This window comes from Gymnoscopelus braueri (genome assembly GCF_963280865.1).
Source record: "Gymnoscopelus braueri genome assembly, chromosome: 6".
Lineage (NCBI taxonomy): Eukaryota > Metazoa > Chordata > Actinopteri > Myctophiformes > Myctophidae > Gymnoscopelus > Gymnoscopelus braueri.
The window spans coordinates 10,961,474-10,980,765 of NC_137607.1; the positions used below are offsets into that span (position 1 = coordinate 10,961,474).

Here is a 19,292-nt window from a genome sequence, read left to right on the forward strand (position 1 = left end):
TATAATGCACATATTTACAAGGCTCCTTACAAATATAATCAGACTCTCAATCACCTCTTGTTGACTGGAAAAAAAAACTATTTACACCAACACAACATATTGTTGGCTGGTGTATATACATCCCATTAGAGGAAGTGCACCTCAAGTGCTTGCAAATGAAAACAACAACAGTCATGTGGTAAAAGCATGACTAATACACTTTAAATAAGCTAGAAGACATCAGAGTTCAAAGCGCTGCACTTTCCATCATCAAGGTGTCCATTGGTCCGTTTGACACACATTACACTGTGTCCCAAATGTACCCTTGTTTTAAGAAGTTTGGTTTTGCCTCAAAAAGTCCTTCGACTGAAAGCCACGAAGGAAAATGAGCTAATACACCATGATCCTCAATTTACTTTTTTCAGTCACACAGGTGTCATCATGCTCAGCTGATACACTTAGATTTTCTGCATTGTTCAATTGGAGGCAGTTCATAAGCATTATTCCATGACATACGTGTGGTGAAATCACAGCTTGTTGGCTAGAGACTTGTCTGTGTCTTTTTGAAGGACAGCAGGATGGCAGGGCTGGCATGCAAAGCCTTCTTCAGGTAGAGCAGGCCCAGGCACTGGGAGCGAAAGCGTGGGTCAAAGAAGGCATACAGGAAGGGGTTGAGGCAGCTGTTGACGTAGGCCAGACAGGTGGCGTAGGGGTGAGCCAGGAGGAGGAAACGTAGGAAGGCACATGAGTCAGGAGCCAGGTTCAGGTAGGAGAGAGCGTCAGCACTCTTCAGCACATGGAAGGGAGTCCAACAGGCAGCGAACACCACCACCAGTGTGGTGATGGTCTTCAACAGTCTCCGCTTGCGCCGGTCTTCCTTGCGCAGGCCGTTGAAGTGGCGGGTGACGGTGCATCCGATGAACCAGTAGCACACCATCATGGCCAGGAAAGGAAGAAGAAACCCCAGGACCGAGGAGCAGAGGCTGAGACCGGCCACCAACAGGCTCTCTTGGTGCTTATCTGTCACCACCAGGCTGAAGTCCATGACGCAGGAGGTCCGGTTGCTTGTCTCGTCATGTTTGGTAGTGCGGAAGATCAGAGTGGGGGCAGCCAGTAGAGCAGACAGAAGCCACATTACTGTCAAGGAAGCCCTCATGTGGCCCCGGGTACGAAGCTGTGACCTGGACATGGAGGAGAACAGGGTTGTTATAGTTAACTCAAATTCATGAAATAACAAAAACGGAAACAAAAACATTACTTTATTTAAAATATATAACGAACTGGAACTGTATATTTAGTTTACAAAACAAATTAATCATAGAGAAATGTACTTAGTTTTAGTTTGTTCATATTCAATATTTCGTTCATAAGCCTTTTCTTCAATAATAGTGTAAACAGCTGATCTATAACTAATAACAAATACTTTTTTTAACTACCTACCTACTACCCTATATTACAATACAAAACTAAACATTAAAACTAATACAAAACTAAACATTAAAACTAATACAAAAACTAAACCTTTACAAATAATATAACATGTTTTAAATGAACTAGAAAACCTACATTGAAAACTAATCAAAACTAAACTGAAATTGAAAACAAAAAAGTCAAAACAAAATTAATATAAAAGTCAAAACTAAAGAAGAAGTGAAAACTCTAATCACCTTGAGGAGGAGTGTACGATGGCCAGGTAGCGGTCGTAGCTCATACAGGTGAGGCAGTAAACGCTGGCGTACATGTTTAGATGGACCATGTAGCTGCTGATCTTGCACAGAGCCACTCCAAAGGGCCAGTGGTAGCCCATGGCAGTGTACACTGCCCACAGAGGCAGAGTGAGCACAAAGGTCAGGTCAGCTACAGCCAGGTTGCTGATGTAGACGTCAGCAGTGCGCCGTTTTCCCTGTGCTCTCCATACAGTGAAGATGACCACTCCGTTTCCAGACAGGCCCAGGATGAAGATGAGCATGTAGAGCACTGGGATGACAGAGTATGAAGGTCCCCACTCTGAATAGTCACACATGCTGGACATCTGGTTCTCCTCATAGTCATAGTAATCATAAACACTTTCATTTTGCATCTCCATCTCCATTTGTTCCTCTGTGATGATCCGTTCTTGTATTTGAAATAAGTGGGAGGTATTTAGTCTGTTTAGGCTCAAATGAACTAAAGGTAGCAACAACGTCCGCAGTGTGTAGAAGAAAACAAAATATTTCTGATGGATAAAATCCCATGAGAGGTTGTCAGCACTCTGAAGTGTGTTTGTTACATCTGAAGTGGTCTGGTCTTTATATACCCTTGATGCACTGCATGCCCCCTCCCTCCTAGGACATGTCCAACCCACTCCTAGGACATGCCATACCCCCCCTCCCCTTTCCCCTTCTCCTCCTGTCTGGAGTGAAGAACACGTCCATTCACTGCTCTCTGTTCTTTTCATATGTTCATTAATTCACATAAAGTAAACTTCCCCAAAAATCAAAATGCCATCACTGAGGGGGACATACGGTACACAAATACACAATAATCAGGCTATCAATTCATTTCAATTCAAAATTCAAAGGAGCCTTATTGGCATTAGAAAACATACGTTTATATTGCCACGGCAAGTGTCAAAAACATAATAAAACAAACTGTGTAAAGTATTTACAGTTGGAGGGAGTACACCACGTGTAAACAGAGCTATGTGATATTTCAACTTGGAAAAACTGCCTGTTAGAAATGATCATACTGTACTCACATGTTGGTGAGGGTAGCTTGGTGGTATAAAGCTGTTTGATATAAAGCTTTTTGAAACAAATGGCAGCAATCTTTCAGGGTTTTCCAGTCTCTTTTTGGGACAAAAAGCAGCAGTTTGCCAAAACTATTTAAAAAGTATACAAAAAAGCAGACGCTTTTCAAATGTTTTTAAAGGTTGTAGCTCCATTGATATGTACAGTAGGTCTATGTCTGCGTTCACAAATCTTGCTGCTGTGTTCGCACACTATTGTATTTCTCCCAGTAGGTATGGGAGTTTTTTTGTTGTTGTCATTGGTCATGTGTTCAAACTAATATTGGGTGTTTGTAATCTGTGGGAAGTATGTGTCTCTGATGTCTTGGTATAGTGGGCAGGTGGTTATAAAGTGTAGCTCTGTTTCCACCACATTTTGTGTGCAGTGGGTGCATAGTCTGTCTTCCCTGTGTAGACAGGTCTTTCTGTTCTCTATTGCAAGGCTATGTTCACTGAGTCTGTAGTCAGTCACAGTGCTACCGTGTGTATTCTCTACTTAGGGCCAAATAGCATTCAATTTGCCTATGACTTTTGGTTGACTCTTTCCAGTAAATCAGGTAGCTTTCTTTTTAGTTTTCTTATAATCAGGTTTTGTCCAGTGGGGTTTCTGTCTGGTAGCGGTGCTTGTGTTTGTGTTTCTATCACAAATGATGTTGCAGTATTGACCAAAAAAAAGATTTCAAGCGAGATTAAGCAGTTTCCATGGTTTAAATTAATTACTAGATTATTTTAAGGGTAAATATTGATTAAACATCTGTAAAGCAACCATATGTCTGGACATGTCATGTGTTGTTTTACCCATTAGGCGTTTTACAATGGTTCTGTCAATGCAGGGTCGTTCTTACACTGCTCCAGTATACTCCAAGTTGAATAGACTGCAGCATTTGCATTTGAATGGTTGTTGTTTCATGGCTGAAACTAAATATAAATGCCTTGAGCCCTAATGGACGGCTGTGCATTGGAGACATAACATTATGTCAACAATTGTTAATGTAACTTTGCAGCTATAATGAATACATTACTATACAGGGAGCAAAACGGTGAACCTTTTGAAAGTATAATTGAAAATGTAAAATTTCAGGGGACAGTTGAATATATAGGCAATATAACCGTGACAGAGACAGATACATACAAAAATGTCCATGTATTGGCATTTAAGGGACACAGACGGGTACAACAGGTACTCTGACAATGGGTACAACGGGTATTGCATAACCGGTCGGGAAATGTATTTCCAATTTTGTTCCCGAGCAGGCCGGTCTATATAATAATAATAATAATAATAATAATAATAATAATAATAATAATAATAATAATGTGTATGCACTTTTAAAACAGTTTACAAAATGTGTTTTGTACACAGTTTATAAAGGAAACATCATACCTATACATATTTGGAAATACCATAAGGAAAAACCTGGCACCACTGGGTGTAAAAATAATAAGTGAAAGTTAAACAATACAATTATGAATAAACAATACAATTATGAAGAAAAAAAAAAGAAAAAAAAAAAAAAAAAATATATATATATATATATATATATATATATATATATATATATATATATATATATATATATATATATATATTATAGATAGATAGATAGATAGATAGATAGACACACAGATATATTGATTGATTGATGTATAGAATATTGATCCTGTAAGATGAATTCACAGAGTGTCTCAGACACAGCTTAGTGTATCACTCAACACTCTTCTTCTCAACCAACCCCATCCTAATACTCCATCCAAGACCTTGCTTTACCCTCTCTACTCACTATTCATCTGATTGATCAAGAGAACCAATTCCCACTTGTTCAAGTATTATATTAACCAACATCATCAGGCCTGTTTGTTGGTAGAAGCTTGTGGAATTTATAATTACACTGATGATAAGACAGTGCTTTGTTGTGGCTGTCATTTGTTTGTTTTGACTGACAGCTGGTGGCACAACCGATACCAGCACTGAGGAGTGTGATTTACCTGTTGTATCAACAGTTTGTTGATACAGATCTTGTGAGACATTGTGACTTTTTAGGAGTTCATAACTGTCCAGATACAGGAGACACTGTTAACATGTATGTAAGATATGTCTTACATACATGTAAACAGTGTCTCCTGTATCGTGAGGCTGAACATTCCTATTGTTAAGCCTAAAATATAATACAACTCTATTTGTATAATCTATCTGTGACAGCAAACCCTGAGACGGGGTTTAGTTTGTGGGAAAGGCTAGAAGTTCTTGACACCACTGGTCTCTCAAAATTATTAGCCTACTATAATGGGAATGTAGAGCTATTTAGCACTTATTTTAACACATCAACATCGCTTACAGTACATTTAAGACAAAACAACAAGTAACAGAGAGACCAGTGTAATTCGTTTTGGTTAATCCACCTTTTTATTACAAATGATAAAGATGAACTCTATATAATGCACATTCACAATGAGTATTCACATATTTACACACTAAAATTTAACTATTTACACCAATACAACATATTGTTGTCTGGTGTATACATCCCATAAGAGGAAGTGCATGCTCAGCTGATACACTTAGATTTTCTGCATTGTTCAATTGGAGGCAGTTCATTAGCATTATTCCATGACGTACATGTGGTGAAGTCACACCTTAGTGGCCACCAAGGACAAAGCCTGTGTCTTTTGGAAGGACAGCAGGATGGCAGGGCTGACATGCAAAGCCTTCTTCAGGTGGACCAGGCACTGGGAGCGAAAGCGCGGGTCAAAGAAGGCATACAGGAAGGGGTTGAGGCAGCTGTTGACGTAGGCCAGACAGGTGGCGTAGGGGTGAGCCAGGAGGAGGAAACGTAGGAAGGCACATGAGTCAGGAGCCAGGTTCAGGTAGGAGAGAGCGTCAGCACTCTTCAGCACATGGAAGGGAGTCCAACAGGCGGCGAACACCACCACCAGTGTGGTGATGGTCTTCAACAGTCTCCGCTTGCGCCGGTCTTCCTTGCGCAGGCCGTGGAAGTGGCGGGTGACGGTGCATCCGATGAACCAGTAGCACACCATCATGGCCAGGAAAGGTAGAAGAAACCCCAGGACCGAGGAGCAGAGGCTGAGACCGGCCACCAACAGGCTCTCTTGGTGCTTATCTGTCACCACCAGGCTGAAGTCCATGACGCAGGAGGTCCGGTTGCTTGTCTCGTCATGTTTGGTAGTGCGGAAGATCAGAGTGGGGGCAGCCAGTAGAGCAGACAGAAGCCACATTACTGTCAAGGAAGCCCTCATGTGGCCCCGGGTACGAAGCTGTGACCTGGACATGGAGGAGAACAGGGTTGTTATAGTTAACTCAAATTCATGAAATAACAAAGACAGATTATTATAATTTTTTAAACTGAAATAGAAACAAAAACATTACTTTATTTAAGAAACTATAACGAACTGGAACTGTATTGTTTGTTTACAAAAATAAATTATCATAGAGAAATGTACTTAGTTTTAGTTTGTTCATGTTCAATATTTCGTTCATAAGCCTTTTCTTCAATAATAATGTAAACAGCTGATCTATAACTACCTACCTACTATCCTATATTACAATTCAAAACTAAACATTAAAACTAATACAAAACTAAACATTACAACTAATACAAAACTTAACAAAAACTAAACCTTTACAAATAATATAACATGTTTTAAATGAACTAGAAAACCTACATTGAAAACTAATCAAAACTAAACTGAAATTGAAAACAAAAAAGTCAAAACAAAATGAAAATAAAAGTTAAAACTAATGAAGAAGTGAAAACTCTAATCACCTTGAGGAGGAGTGTACGATGGCCAGGTAGCGGTCGTAGCTCATACAGGTGAGGCAGTAAACGCTGGCGTACATGTTCAGATGGACCATGTAGCTGCTGATCTTGCACAGAGCCACTCCAAAGGGCCAGTGGTAGCCCATGGCAGTGTACACTGCCCACAGAGGCAGAGTGAGCACAAAGGTCAGGTCAGCTACAGCCAGGTTGCTGATGTAGACGTCAGCAGTGCGCCGTTTGCCCTGTGCTCTCCATACGGTGAAGATGACCACTCCGTTTCCAGACAGGCCCAGGATGAAGATGAGCATGTAGAGACTGGGATGACAGAGTATGAAGGTCCCCACTCTGAATAGTCACACATGCTGGACGTCTGGTTCTCCTCATAGTCATAGTAATCATAAACACTTTCATTTTGCATCTCCATCTCCATTTGTTCCTCTCTGGTGATACGTTCTTGTATGTGAAACCTGTTAGGAAGTATTTAGTCTCTGTATAGGTTCAAATTAACTTTACAATGTCCAATGTGAAGAAAGACAAATATTTCTGATGGAAGTAATCCCAGGAGAAGTTGTCAGCACTCTGAAGTGTGTTTGTTACATCTGAGTGGTCTGGTCTTTATATACCCTTGATGCACTGCATGCCCTCCTACTCCTAGGGCATGCCCTAGTCCCATCCAAGGACATGCCCAAGCCCTCTCCCTCCTAGGACCTACCCTAGCTCATTGTTCCTCTATTTGGGGAGTGGGGGGGGCGTGGGGGGCGGGTAGCCCTAGGGGTACACAGAGTACTTCAGGGGGTACTTGAGAAGAATAACAATAATGATAAAACATTTGAGCATTTGAACAAATGTCAAACATTTTAACATGCTGATCTGTAAAGTGTTAAACCCACTTAAATCAAAAAACTTGACCGGCACAACTATTGTTGAATTGAAAGCAATAGGACTAACTTCTTAGCCATTGTGGACAAGTCCGCAATGGTGTTCTTTTGAATTGACACAGGCCCCAACTCTCTTAGCTCCTTTCTAAGCTCTTTGAGGACCCACCCCATCTTCCTCTTTCCCTCCGTATCTGATAGTAGCTCCTTTGGACACTGGCTGTCTGTGGGCAGGGCCTAACGACAAGTTATTGTGCCAGCCCCCATTAACATAGGTGAGGAGGACCTCGTGGCCATGGTGCCATACCTCTGGCGAGTACTCACAAAACTTCACGTGCTTCTTCAGGATGGGCCAGTGCCTTTGGGCCCTAATCCCAAGGACCTAAGGGTGGAAGAGGTAGCGGAGCCTGGCCTTCAACGGATACAATTCCTTGAAGTCCACTACCGCCAGTCAATATCATAGGCGTATGTCACCCTGCTGGGGTCATCGCGGGTAGTGGGGTTCACGGCCACTTGTACATCCTCTGCCCGCAAAAATGCCCTCTGCATTCTTAACCCATTTAGACCTGAGGGCGATTCCAAAAACGCCTTCTAAATCCTGAAAAACTTCAAATATGTATAAACAAATTACAACAAATGTATGTTGCTATATACTATACATAGCAACAGGAACCCCAAAAGGGGTTCCAGTCCTGAAAGGTATAGTTACAAAAAGGTGTTCCCGCCCCAAAATGGGTTAAAGGAGGTGGAGGTATCTATGAGAGACTTTGTGTTCTCAACGACTACATGGGAAATGCCATTTCCCCAACAAAAGAAACTTACATTTCCCCCCCAAAAAAACTGTGTTTACCTGTGTTTACAAGGGCAAAACAAAAATTTGCCAGGACTTTGCCGGTAATTTGTTTGTTTTCCCACTCTCCTCCACACAATTTCATGTCATAATGTGCTTGAGTGCATTAACAGCAAGGACAGTTCTCCAGGCCTAAGTTATGAACCACAATACCACTGAAGTGTACATACTGCACGTAATGACACAATATTCAGGATATCGCAAACAATGATGCAGCCAAAAAAAATCAAGCGAGATTAAGCATGGTGAAATGATTATTACACTAGTATTAAACAACCTATGGACCAGCATGTGTGGACATGTTACAGACGGTTCTACCCATGAGCTGAGCTGTTTTACAAGTGTTTAGTCCATGCAGGCTCCTTCTCACACCTAGTTGAATAGACTGCAACATTTACATTTCAATAGTTGTTGTTTCATGGCTGCCACTGTACATGCTAAACATGCAGGCTACAGACAACTAAATACAATGGCTTGAGCCCTGGTGAACTTCTCAGCAAATATAGCAGGACCACAATTTTAATACAACTTTTCAGTTATAATGAATACATTAATTTGCAGGGAGCAAAACAGTGAACTATAATGAATACATTAATTTGCAGGGAGAAAAACAGTGAACATTATTATGACTGTAACCCTAACCCCTAACTGACAGTTGAAAAATACATTGTGTTATAACCTCTGTTGTGGTTATATATTGTTTTGTTTTATTCCATGTTGCATCTGCATGTTATCAATAGTTTTTCTTCCCAAAATGCAATATAACAAAACAATTTTAAAAAAACAGTGACTGAGTCCTGGAGCTACAGCCGAGGGGTAGGTGGGGCTAGGGACAGTGTATTGTACAAATATTAGCAGGGATTTTGGTAAAGATTGAGACCTTCTTTTTTCCAGCTGGTGTGCGATCACATACTGCAGTTTTGCTGTCAGTGGAGTTTGAGCGAGAGAGAGAGACAGAGAGAGAGAGAGAGAGAGAGAGAGAGAGAGAGAGAGAGAGAGCAAGCGAGAGCAAGTGAGAGAGAGAGAGAGCAAGCGAGAGAGAATCCTGATTGTTTAATAATGGCTTAATTACAGTTAATAAGCACCCAGTGTATTATGCATGTATTATTGTGTTTTGCTTTGCATATGATTTGGTCTCATGGTTCCTTGAGGGGGTTCCAAATGCCCCCCTACGGATGTGTAACTCTGAGAGTGTTCAAATGGAACCAAATGGACCCGTAAGGGTGCAATTTGGTTCCATTTGCACACTATCAGAGTTATCCTTGAAATTAAAAAAGTTTGAGAACAGCCGTGCTACACTAAATGAAACAGAGCCTTAATTAGTGTAAGTGGTAAGACCTGTGAAGGAAGTAAGGAAGAGGCCCAATTTCTTTCCAATATGGCTGCTGTGCATAGAGCCTGTTGCAGTAATCCAAGCAGAGTGATAGGATGACTTGATCAAGGTCTTGGGCAGAGAGAGATGGATTGATTTGAATACACTGCTTTGTTGCATGTTTGCATCAATTCATATAGTTCCATATTTTGAAGCTGCAATCCATAACGATTTACTGAATACAAATGTTCTTTTGACAAATCTGTTATTGTTAACGCAAAATAACTAACACAACTGAGGTGGTTGTATTTGGTCTAACCTGCTTTTCTATTGAGACATACTGTATGTCCTGTGGTCGGGTGGGACCACTACTGGTTGACAAGCGGTATTGCGTCAAAGTCAAAGCACACTTTATCCTCCGCCCAGTAGTTATTTTGACGCTTGCACAGGTGAGACATACACTAAAGGTTACGGAATGCACCTTCAACCCTTTAAGGCCAGAAACACATCTGTGTGTGTCATTTTAAGATTCCTTTGGCTATACAAAAATAGCAGATATATATACAAGCTCATAGCACGCGTGCCACGTTATGAGCTTTTACATCTGCTCTCACAGATGCGTTCCCGGTCTTACTAAAAATTTATAAAATGTATTATTACTGGGTTAAAGGCAGGGAAGGGTAGTTATATTTGTGGGTAAAAGAAAAAGGTTTTTGTTAAAAAGTTAAAGCTCTATATATCCTGGCCAGCCTCTTCTTCCATTTTTAAGGAAATTACAAAAACGACAAAAACAAATTTCACCCACTGTTTTACATCTGTAAACCTGTGATGTGACAATAAAGTTGATTCTGATTCCTGATAGTAATCCTTGAGTGTTTGTTCAGTAACATTGGTCTCTCCATTTGTCTAAACAGAAAATAAATTTTCAGGTGGTTTGACAATTTCAGCCAGTACCCATTTGTCATCTTCAATTTGATAGTGTTCCAATTCTAATATTGTCTGCTCACTTCTTCGTGTCATCACTTCACATTTCACTTGTTTAGCCTGTATTCTGTAGGAGTTCTTTCTCCTGATTGGATACAATTGGTGTCCCAACCTGAAAATGTATTTACTGTTTACTAAAGAGACAGGGATCACTACTCCAGGGATCACTACTCACTCATGTTACTGAACAAACACTCAATGGCAATGATTACAATCAAAATACAGAGCTATTTAACACTTGTTTTAAGAAAACAAAATCATTGCACCTTTAATCAGACTTCATATCTTGGTTTGTGCCTACCTTGCCAATAAAGCTTTGTCTCCTCTTCTTTCAGAATATACAATACTGGCAACAAGGCACATGCAACCCACACACCGTCAAGACAGTGGCAGTGATCACTGAAAGCTGGTCAGTTAACAGAGACAGAGTCACAGCAGATATGACCAAAGACAACAGGATGGAAGTCTGTATAAAAAAAAAACATGTTCAAATGTTCAAACACTTTCAAAAAAACATGTACGGCTAGGGCATGTCCAAGGAGAATGGACTAGGGAAAGTCCTATGAGGAAGGGCTAGGGCATGTCCTAGGAGGGGGCTTTAGGGCATGTGCTAGGAGAATGGACCAGGCTAGGGCATGCCCTAGCCGGAAGGGTTAGGGCATGTCCTAGGAAAATGGATTAGGCCTAGGGCATGTCCTAGGAGGAGGGGCTAGGGCATGTCCTAGGAGTAGGAGGGCATGCAGTGCATCAAGGGTATATAAAGACAAGACCACTCAGATGTAACAAACACACTTCAGAGTGCTGACAACTTCTCCTGGGATTACTTCCATCAGAAATATTCTTAGTAGTCTTTCTTCACATTGGACTTTGTGAAGTTGATTTGAACCTATACAGAGACTAAATACTTCCTAACAGATTTCAAATACAAGAACGGATCACCAGAGAGGAACAAATGGAGATGGAGATGCAAAATGAAAGTGTTTATGATTACTATGACTATGAGGAGAACCAGACATCCAGCATGTGTGACTATTCAGAGTGGGGACCTTCATACTCTGTCATCCCAGTGCTCTACATGCTCATCTTCATCCTGGGCCTGTCTGGAAACGGAGTGGTCATCTTCACCGTATGGAGAGCACAGGGCAAACGGCGCACTGCTGACGTCTACATCAGCAACTTGGCTGTAGCTGACCTGACCTTTGTGCTCACTCTGCCTCTGTGGGCAGTGTACACTGCCATGGGCTACCACTGGCCCTTTGGAGTGGCTCTGTGCAAGATCAGCAGCTACATGGTCCATCTAAACATGTACGCCAGCGTTTACTGCCTCACCTGTATGAGCTACGACCGCTACCTGGCCATAGTACACTCCTCCTCAAGGTGATTAGAGTTTTCACTTCTTCTTTAGTTTTGACTTTTTTTTTCATCTTGTGTTGACTTTTTTGTTTTCAATTTCAGTTTAGTTTTGATTCGTTTTCAAAGTGGGGTTTCTAGTTTATTATCGTTATTATAAATGTTTTATAAAGGCTTAGTTTTTGTAATGTTTAAAACAAAAAAAGAATTGAGATTAAATGCGAGAATAGCCACTATAAGCTCACAATGTGTTGCAAGGTGACACGTGAGCTTGTAGATCAGCTGTTTTCAAGAAAATATAAGGCTTATGAATGAAATATTGAGACTAAAACTAAGCACACTATGATTAGTTTATTTTGTAAACAAACAATACAGTTCCATTTAGTTATACTTTTTTAAATAAAGCAATGTTTTTGTTTTTATTTTAGTTAACTGTTTTTTTAAATTTCAGTTTTTGTTATTTCATTGGTTTTATTTACCTATAACAACCCTGCTCTCTTCCATGTCCAGCTCACAACTTCGTACCCGGGGCTACATGAGGGCTTCCCTGACAGTAATGTGGCTTCTGTCTGCTCTACTGGCTGCCCCCACTCTGATCTTCCGCACCACCAAACATGACGAGACAAGCAACCGGACCTCCTGCGTCATGGACTTCAGCCTGGTGGTGACAGATAAGCACCAAGAGAGCCTGTTGGTGGCCGGTCTCAGCCTCTGCTCCTCAGTCCTGGGGTTTCTTCTACCTTTCCTGGCCATGATGGTGTGCTACTGGTTCATCGGATGCACCGTCACCCGCCACTTCCACGGCCTGCGCAAGGAAGACCGGCGCAAGCGGAGACTGTTGAAGACCATCACCACACTGGTGGTGGTGTTCGCCGCCTGTTGGACTCCCTTCCATGTGCTGAAGAGTGCTGACGCTCTCTCCTACCTGAACCTGGCTCCTGACTCATGTGCCTTCCTACGTTTCCTCCTCCTGGCTCACCCCTACGCCACCTGTCTGGCCTACGTCAACAGCTGCCTCAACCCCTTCCTGTATGCCTTCTTTGACCCGCGATTTCGCTCCCAGTGTCTGGGCCTGGTCCACCTGAAGAAGGCTTTGCATGTCAGCCCTGCCATCCTGCTGTCCTTCCAAAAGACACAGGCTCTGTCCCTGGTGGCCACTAAGGTGTGACTTCACCACACACATGGAATAATGCTTATGAACTGCCTCCAATTGAACAATGCAGACAATCTAAGTGTATCAGCTGAGCATGATGAAATGTTTTACTTCACTATGATTGTGTGGACTATGTGTAGGAACAGAGCTAAAGTAACGTTACCTGTGTGATGAAAAAAAAATATTTATTAGCTAATTTTCCTTCGTGACTTTCAGTCGAGGGAATGTTTGAGGTAAAACCAAACTTCTTAAAACAAGGGAACATTTGGGACTATATGTAATGTGTGTCAAACGGACCAATGGACATCTTCTTTTGGTATATGATGGAAAGTGTAGCGCTTGGAACTCTGAGGTCTACTAGCTTATGTTAAGTGTATTAGTCATGCTTTTGCCACATGACTGTTTTCAATTGCAAGCACTTGAGGTGCACTTCCTCTTATGTGATGTATATACACCAGCCAACAATATGTTGTGTTTGTGGGTATGATTATTTTTTTGTTTGTAAATATGTGAATACTCATTTTGAATGTGCATAGAGTTCATCTTTATAATTTGTAATAAAAAGTAATAATTACACTGGTCTGTCTGTTACTTGTTGTTTCTTCTTAAATGTACTGTAAGCAATGTTGTTTTGTTACAATAAGTGCTAGATAGCTCTACATTTTCATTATAGTAGGCTAATCATTTGTATAGACGAGGGGTGTCAAGGACTAATGATAGATTATACAAATAGATTTGTATTTTATTTTTGGCTTAACAATAGGAATGTTCAGCCTCACGATTATGTCTTGCAAACATGTAAACAGTATCAACAAACTGCTGATACAACAGGTAAATCACACTCCTCAGTGCTGGTATCGGTTGATGCCACCAACTGTCAGTCAAAAAAAAAAAAACACATGACAGCCACAAGAAAGCACTAGCTGTCCAATCATCAGTGTAATTATAAATTCCACGAGCTTCTGCCAACAAACAGGCCTTATGTCGTTGGCTAATAGAATACTTGAACAAGCGGGAATTGGTTCTCTTGATCAATCAGATGAATAGTGAGTTGAGGGTAAAGCAAGGTCTTGGATGGGAGTTAGTAGGATGGGATTGGTTGAGAAGAGAGAGAGAGAGAGAGAGAGAGAGAGAGAGAGAGAGAGAGAATCCTGATTGTTTAATAATTGCTTAATTACAGTTAATAAGCACAGAACAATGTATTCATAACAATAACATGTTCTTTTCACATTTGAGCTTTGTCTAGTTTTACCATAGAAACATCACACACATTAAATCAGTCTTTTTTTACAGCATGGCAGTTTGTGTGCATTTGTGTGCATTTGTGTGTGTGTGTGTGTGTGTGTGTGCGTGTTCGTGTGCGTGTTTGTGTGTGTGTGTGAATATTCTTCACATTTTGTGAATTGAACATCTCAGATCCACTGTCTTGCCATCCCTCTCCATTATGTTGATCATTAATATGATAAACAAACAGGAGAAGGGTGCACGCCAGTATTTATGAGGTGCTGCTGACCTTGGTAAATAAGTCTATAAGTGAAGAAAAGGCTGCACACTCATAGCTACGATGCAGGATCATTTATTGATACCAACTTTCGACCTGGAAAGAAGAAGACCTTTCCTGGTCGAAACGTTGGTATCAATAAATTATCCTGCAATACCCGTCTGTGTCCCTTATATGCCCATATATGAAGATTTTTGTATTTATCTGCATGTGTCACTGTTATTATCTCCGCCAGGCCGAAAGGCATGGCGAGAGAGTATATTCTGCCCCCTGTCCGTCCGTCCGTCCGTGTGTGTGTGTGTCCGTTCTTCTGTCTGCGACCAGCTAATCTCCGCCACCGTTGGCCCTGTCGCTGTGAAACTGCGCACACACACTCCCTGGATGCCACAGCAGAACCTCTGCCCCACATTTTTCAGATCAGCCTGTCATAGCGCCACCATGAGGCCGACTTTTGCTAAACACATTTTTTGCTATTACTCCTACAGATTTTGTCCAAAAAACACGCAAATCGGTACACAGTATCTCTATAGCCATGTGATCAACACGGATCTGTCTGATTTTCCATATTCCATCCTAATTGTCTAAAATTGGCTTCCAAAGTTTGCAGGATTGGTTCATTCTGAACAAAATGCCTCAAATCATGAACGCAGCATGCGATTTCCGTGAAATTTTCCACAGAGATTCCCACTTGGCCCAGGAAGAAATGCCACCCTTTTCACATTGGCCTGTTATAGCGCCACCAGCAGGTATAATTTAGCAAACCACATTTTTGTAACAAAATGCCTCAAATCACGAATGCAGTGTCCGATTGTCGTGCAAGGCCTAAGAAGAAATGGCACCCTTTTCACATTGGCCTATTATAGCGCCACCAGGAGGCCACAATAATCTACCTGACCTGGCGGAGACTTGTGCTCCGAGGAGCACTTTTTCTAGTATTGCCCATATATTCAACTGTCCCCTGAAATTAACATTTTCAATTATACTTTCAAAAGGTTCACTGTTTTGCTCCCTGCATAGTAATGTATTCATTATAGCTGCAAAGTTACATAAAAAATGTTGACATAATGTTTCTCCAATGCACAGCAGTCCATTAGGGCTCAAGGCATCTATATTTAGTTGACTATACATGTTTCAGCCATGAAACAACAACCATTCAAATGCAAATGCTGCAGTCTATTCAACTGGGAGTACAGTGCTCCAGTTTGAGAACGACGCTGCATTGACAAAATAATTGTAAAACACCTCATGGGTAAAACAACCCATGACATGTCCAGACATATGGTTCATAGGTTGCTGTACAGATTTTTAAGGTTCATAGGTTGCTGTACAGATGTTTAAATACATGTATACTCTTAACATTATCTAGTAATAATGTATACCATGGAAACTGCTTAATCTCGCTTGAAATCGTGTTTTGTCAATGATGATGAAACATCATTTGTGAAAGAAACACAAACACAAGCACCGCTACCAGACAAAAAAAGAAAGCTACCTGACTTACTGAAAAGAGGAAACCTAAAGTCATAGCAAAATTGAATGCTATTTGGCCCTGAATAGAGAATACACAGTAGCACTGTGACTGACCCAAAACTAAGGAAAGGCTTGACTACAGACTCAGTGAACACAGCCTTGCAATAGAGAACAGAAAGACCTGTGTCTCCCAAGGGAAGACAGACTATGCACCCACTGCTAACAGAATGTGGTGGAAACAGAGCTACACTTTCTAACCACCTGCCCACTATACCAAGACATCAGAGACACATACTTCCCACAGATTACAAACACCCAAAGAGAGTTTGAAAACATAACCAATGACAAAAAAATTTAACACTCCCCCTTATTGTTGGAAGGTTATCCAATGGAAGAAGACCACCTTAAGGACTACTAACCGTTATGGGTTTTACGGGGTCATCCCTACGTATGTTCCCCGGGTTCTATGATCCCCACTTACTTTAGGATTAGGGTTAGTGAGTGTAAGTGGGTTGTAAGCGCAGGGCAGAAAACCCGGGGGACATAAAACCTGATGAACATACACTCTCGGTTTCTGGACCTAGTGGACCGCAGACATAGATCTACTGTACATATCAATGGAGTTATAACTTTAAAATAATTTGAAAAGTGTCTGCTTTTATGTATAGGCCTACTATTTAAATAGTTTTGACAAACTGCTGCTTTTTGTCCCAAAAAGGGACCGGAAAACCCTGAAAGATCGCTGCTATTCCTTTAAAAAAGCTTTATATCAAAAAGCTTTATACCGAGCTACCCTCACCAACATGTACATACAGTATGAGCATTTCTAACAGCACAGTTTTTAAAGTTAAAATGTGACATAGCTGTATTAACACAATGCTGTACAACTACTTTACACACAACTGTATGCTTTACACAGTTTGTTTTATTATGTTCTTGACACTTCCCTGCAATTAAACATGACGTGTTTTCTAATGCCAATTGAATTTGAATTGAAATTAATTGATAGCCTGATTATTGTGTATTTGTGTACCGCATGTTCCCGTCTGTGATGGCATTTTGATTTATAACATGAGCCTGGAGAAGTTTACTTTCTGTGAATTAATGAACATAATATATGAAATGTACAGAGAGCAGTGAATGGAAGGGGAAGGGGGTGGGTTTGGCATGTCCTAGGAGGGAGGGGCTATGACATGTCCTTGGATGACCGGCTAGGGCATGTCCTAGGAGGAGGGGCTATAGGACATGTCCCAGGAGGAGGGGCTAGGGCATGTCCTAGGAGTAGGAGGGCATGCAGTGCATCAAGGGTATATAAAGACAAGACCACTCAGATGTAACAAACACACTTCAGAGTGCTGACAACTTCTCCTGGGATTACTTCCATCAGAAATATTTGTCTTTCTTCACATTGGACTTTGTGAAGTTCATTTGAACCTATACAGAGACTAAATACTTCCTAACAGATTTCAAATACAAGAACGGATCACCAGAGAGGAACAAATGGAGATGGAGATGCAAAATGAAAGTGTTTATGATTACTATGACTATGAGGAGAACCAGACGTCCAGCATGTGTGACTATTCAGAGTGGGGACCTTCATACTCTGTCATCCCAGTGCTCTACATGCTCATCTTCATCCTGGGCCTGTCTGGAAACGGAGTGGTCATCTTCACCGTATGGAGAGCACAGGGCAAACGGCGCACTGCTGACGTCTACATCAGCAACCTGGCTGTAGCTGACCTGACCTTTGTGCTCACTCTGCCTCTGTGGGCAGTGTACACTGCCATGGGCTACCACTGGCCCTTTGGAGTGGCTCTGTGCAAGATCAGCAGCTACATGGTCCATCTAAACATGTACGCCAGCGTTTACTGCCTCACCTGTATGAGCTACGACCGCTACCTGGCCATCGTACACTCCTCCTCAAGGTGATTAGAGTTTTCACTTCTTCTTTAGTTTTGACTTTTATTTTCATCTTGTGTTGACCTTTTTGTTTTCAATTTCAGTTTCGTTTTGATTAGTTTTCAAAGTGGTGTTCTAGTTTATTATTGTTATTATACATGTTTTATAAAGGCTTAGTTTTTATAATGTTTAAAACAAAAAAAGAATTGAGATTAAATGCGAGAATAGCCACTATAAGCTCACAATGTGTTGCAAGGTGACATGTGAGCTTGTAGATCAGCTGTTATCAAGAAAATATAAGGCTTATGAATGAAATATTGAGACTAAAACTAAGCACATTTTCTCTATGCTTTGTTTATTTTGTAAACAAACAATACAGTTCCATTCAGTTATACTTTTTAAAATAAAGCAATGTTTTTGTTTTTATTTTAGTTAACTGTTTTTTTAAATTTCAGATTTTGTTATTTCATTGGTTTTATTTACCTATAACAACCCTGCTCTCTTCCATGTCCAGCTCACAACTTCGTACCCGGGGCTACATGAGGGCTTCCCTGACAGTAATGTGGCTTCTGTCTGCTCTACTGGCTGCCCCCACTCTGATCTTCCGCACCACCAAACATGACGAGACAAGCAACCGGACCTCCTGCGTCATGGACTTCAGCCTGGTGGTGACAGATAAGCACCAAGAGAGCCTGTTGGTGGCCGGTCTCAGCCTCTGCTCCTCAGTCCTGGGGTTTCTTCTACCTTTCCTGGCCATGATGGTGTGCTACTGGTTCATCGGATGCACCGTCACCCGCCACTTCCACGGCCTGCGCAAGGAAGACCGGCGCAAGCGGAGACTGTTGAAGACCATCACCACACTGGTGGTGGTGTTCGCCGCCTGTTGGACTCCCTTCCATGTGCTGAAGAGTGCTGACGCTCTCTCCTACCTGAACCTGGCTCCTGACTCATGTGCCTTCCTACGTTTCCTCCTCCTGGCTCACCCCTACGCCACCTGTCTGGCCTACGTCAACAGCTGCCTCAACCCCTTCCTGTATGCCTTCTTTGACCCGCGCTTTCGCTCCCAGTGGGCCTCCCTGGGCCTGCTCAACCTGAAGAAGGCTTTGCATGTCAGCCCTGTCATCCTGCTGTCCTTCCAAAAGACACAGGTTCAGAGCCTGGCTACTAAGGTGTGACTTCACCACACGTATGTCATGGAACGGGTGACTCATGACACTAAACGGTATCATCAGCTGAGCATGATGGCATTGCCTTAGGTCAGTTGTCAGGTGTCATCTTTTCCTATCTTTTTTTCCCCACAAACCTCAGTTAGGCCTACTCTGATATCTTCTAGCGATTGCAAAGAGTATTAGTCATGCTTTTGCCACACGACTGCT

At 41.6% G+C, this 19,292-nt stretch overlaps 3 protein-coding genes and 1 pseudogene across 4 annotated transcripts; 2 read left to right on the top strand and 2 right to left on the bottom strand.

The window, feature by feature from the left end:
• Positions 1-520: 520 nt before the first annotated feature.
• Positions 521-2,065, bottom strand: LOC308086776 (apelin receptor B-like; the record flags this gene model as incomplete). The annotated part of the gene is made up of 2 exons (XM_080430426.1): positions 521-1,160; positions 1,647-2,065. 2 exons carry the CDS (start codon positions 2,063-2,065, stop codon positions 521-523), a joined length of 1,059 nt encoding a protein of 352 aa, XP_080286552.1.
• A 3,309-nt stretch (positions 2,066-5,374) lies between these two features.
• LOC308087368 (apelin receptor B-like) lies at positions 5,375-6,946 on the bottom strand (annotated as a pseudogene). The gene is made up of 2 exons: positions 6,529-6,946; positions 5,375-6,026 (listed from the first exon to the last, which is right to left on the bottom strand). The product of its transcript is annotated as an apelin receptor B-like (transcript).
• A 4,555-nt stretch (positions 6,947-11,501) lies between these two features.
• On the top strand, positions 11,502-13,061 carry LOC308087288 (apelin receptor B-like; the record flags this gene model as incomplete). Its single annotated transcript, XM_080431068.1, has 2 exons — positions 11,502-11,920; positions 12,404-13,061. The coding sequence occupies 2 exons, from the start codon at positions 11,502-11,504 to the stop codon at positions 13,059-13,061; spliced, it is 1,077 nt and encodes a 358-aa protein (XP_080287194.1).
• Positions 13,062-17,523: 4,462 nt separating this feature from the next.
• Positions 17,524-19,091, top strand: LOC308086579 (apelin receptor B-like; the record flags this gene model as incomplete). Its single annotated transcript, XM_080430187.1, has 2 exons — positions 17,524-17,942; positions 18,431-19,091. The coding sequence occupies 2 exons, from the start codon at positions 17,524-17,526 to the stop codon at positions 19,089-19,091; spliced, it is 1,080 nt and encodes a 359-aa protein (XP_080286313.1).
• Positions 19,092-19,292: the final 201 nt, after the last annotated feature.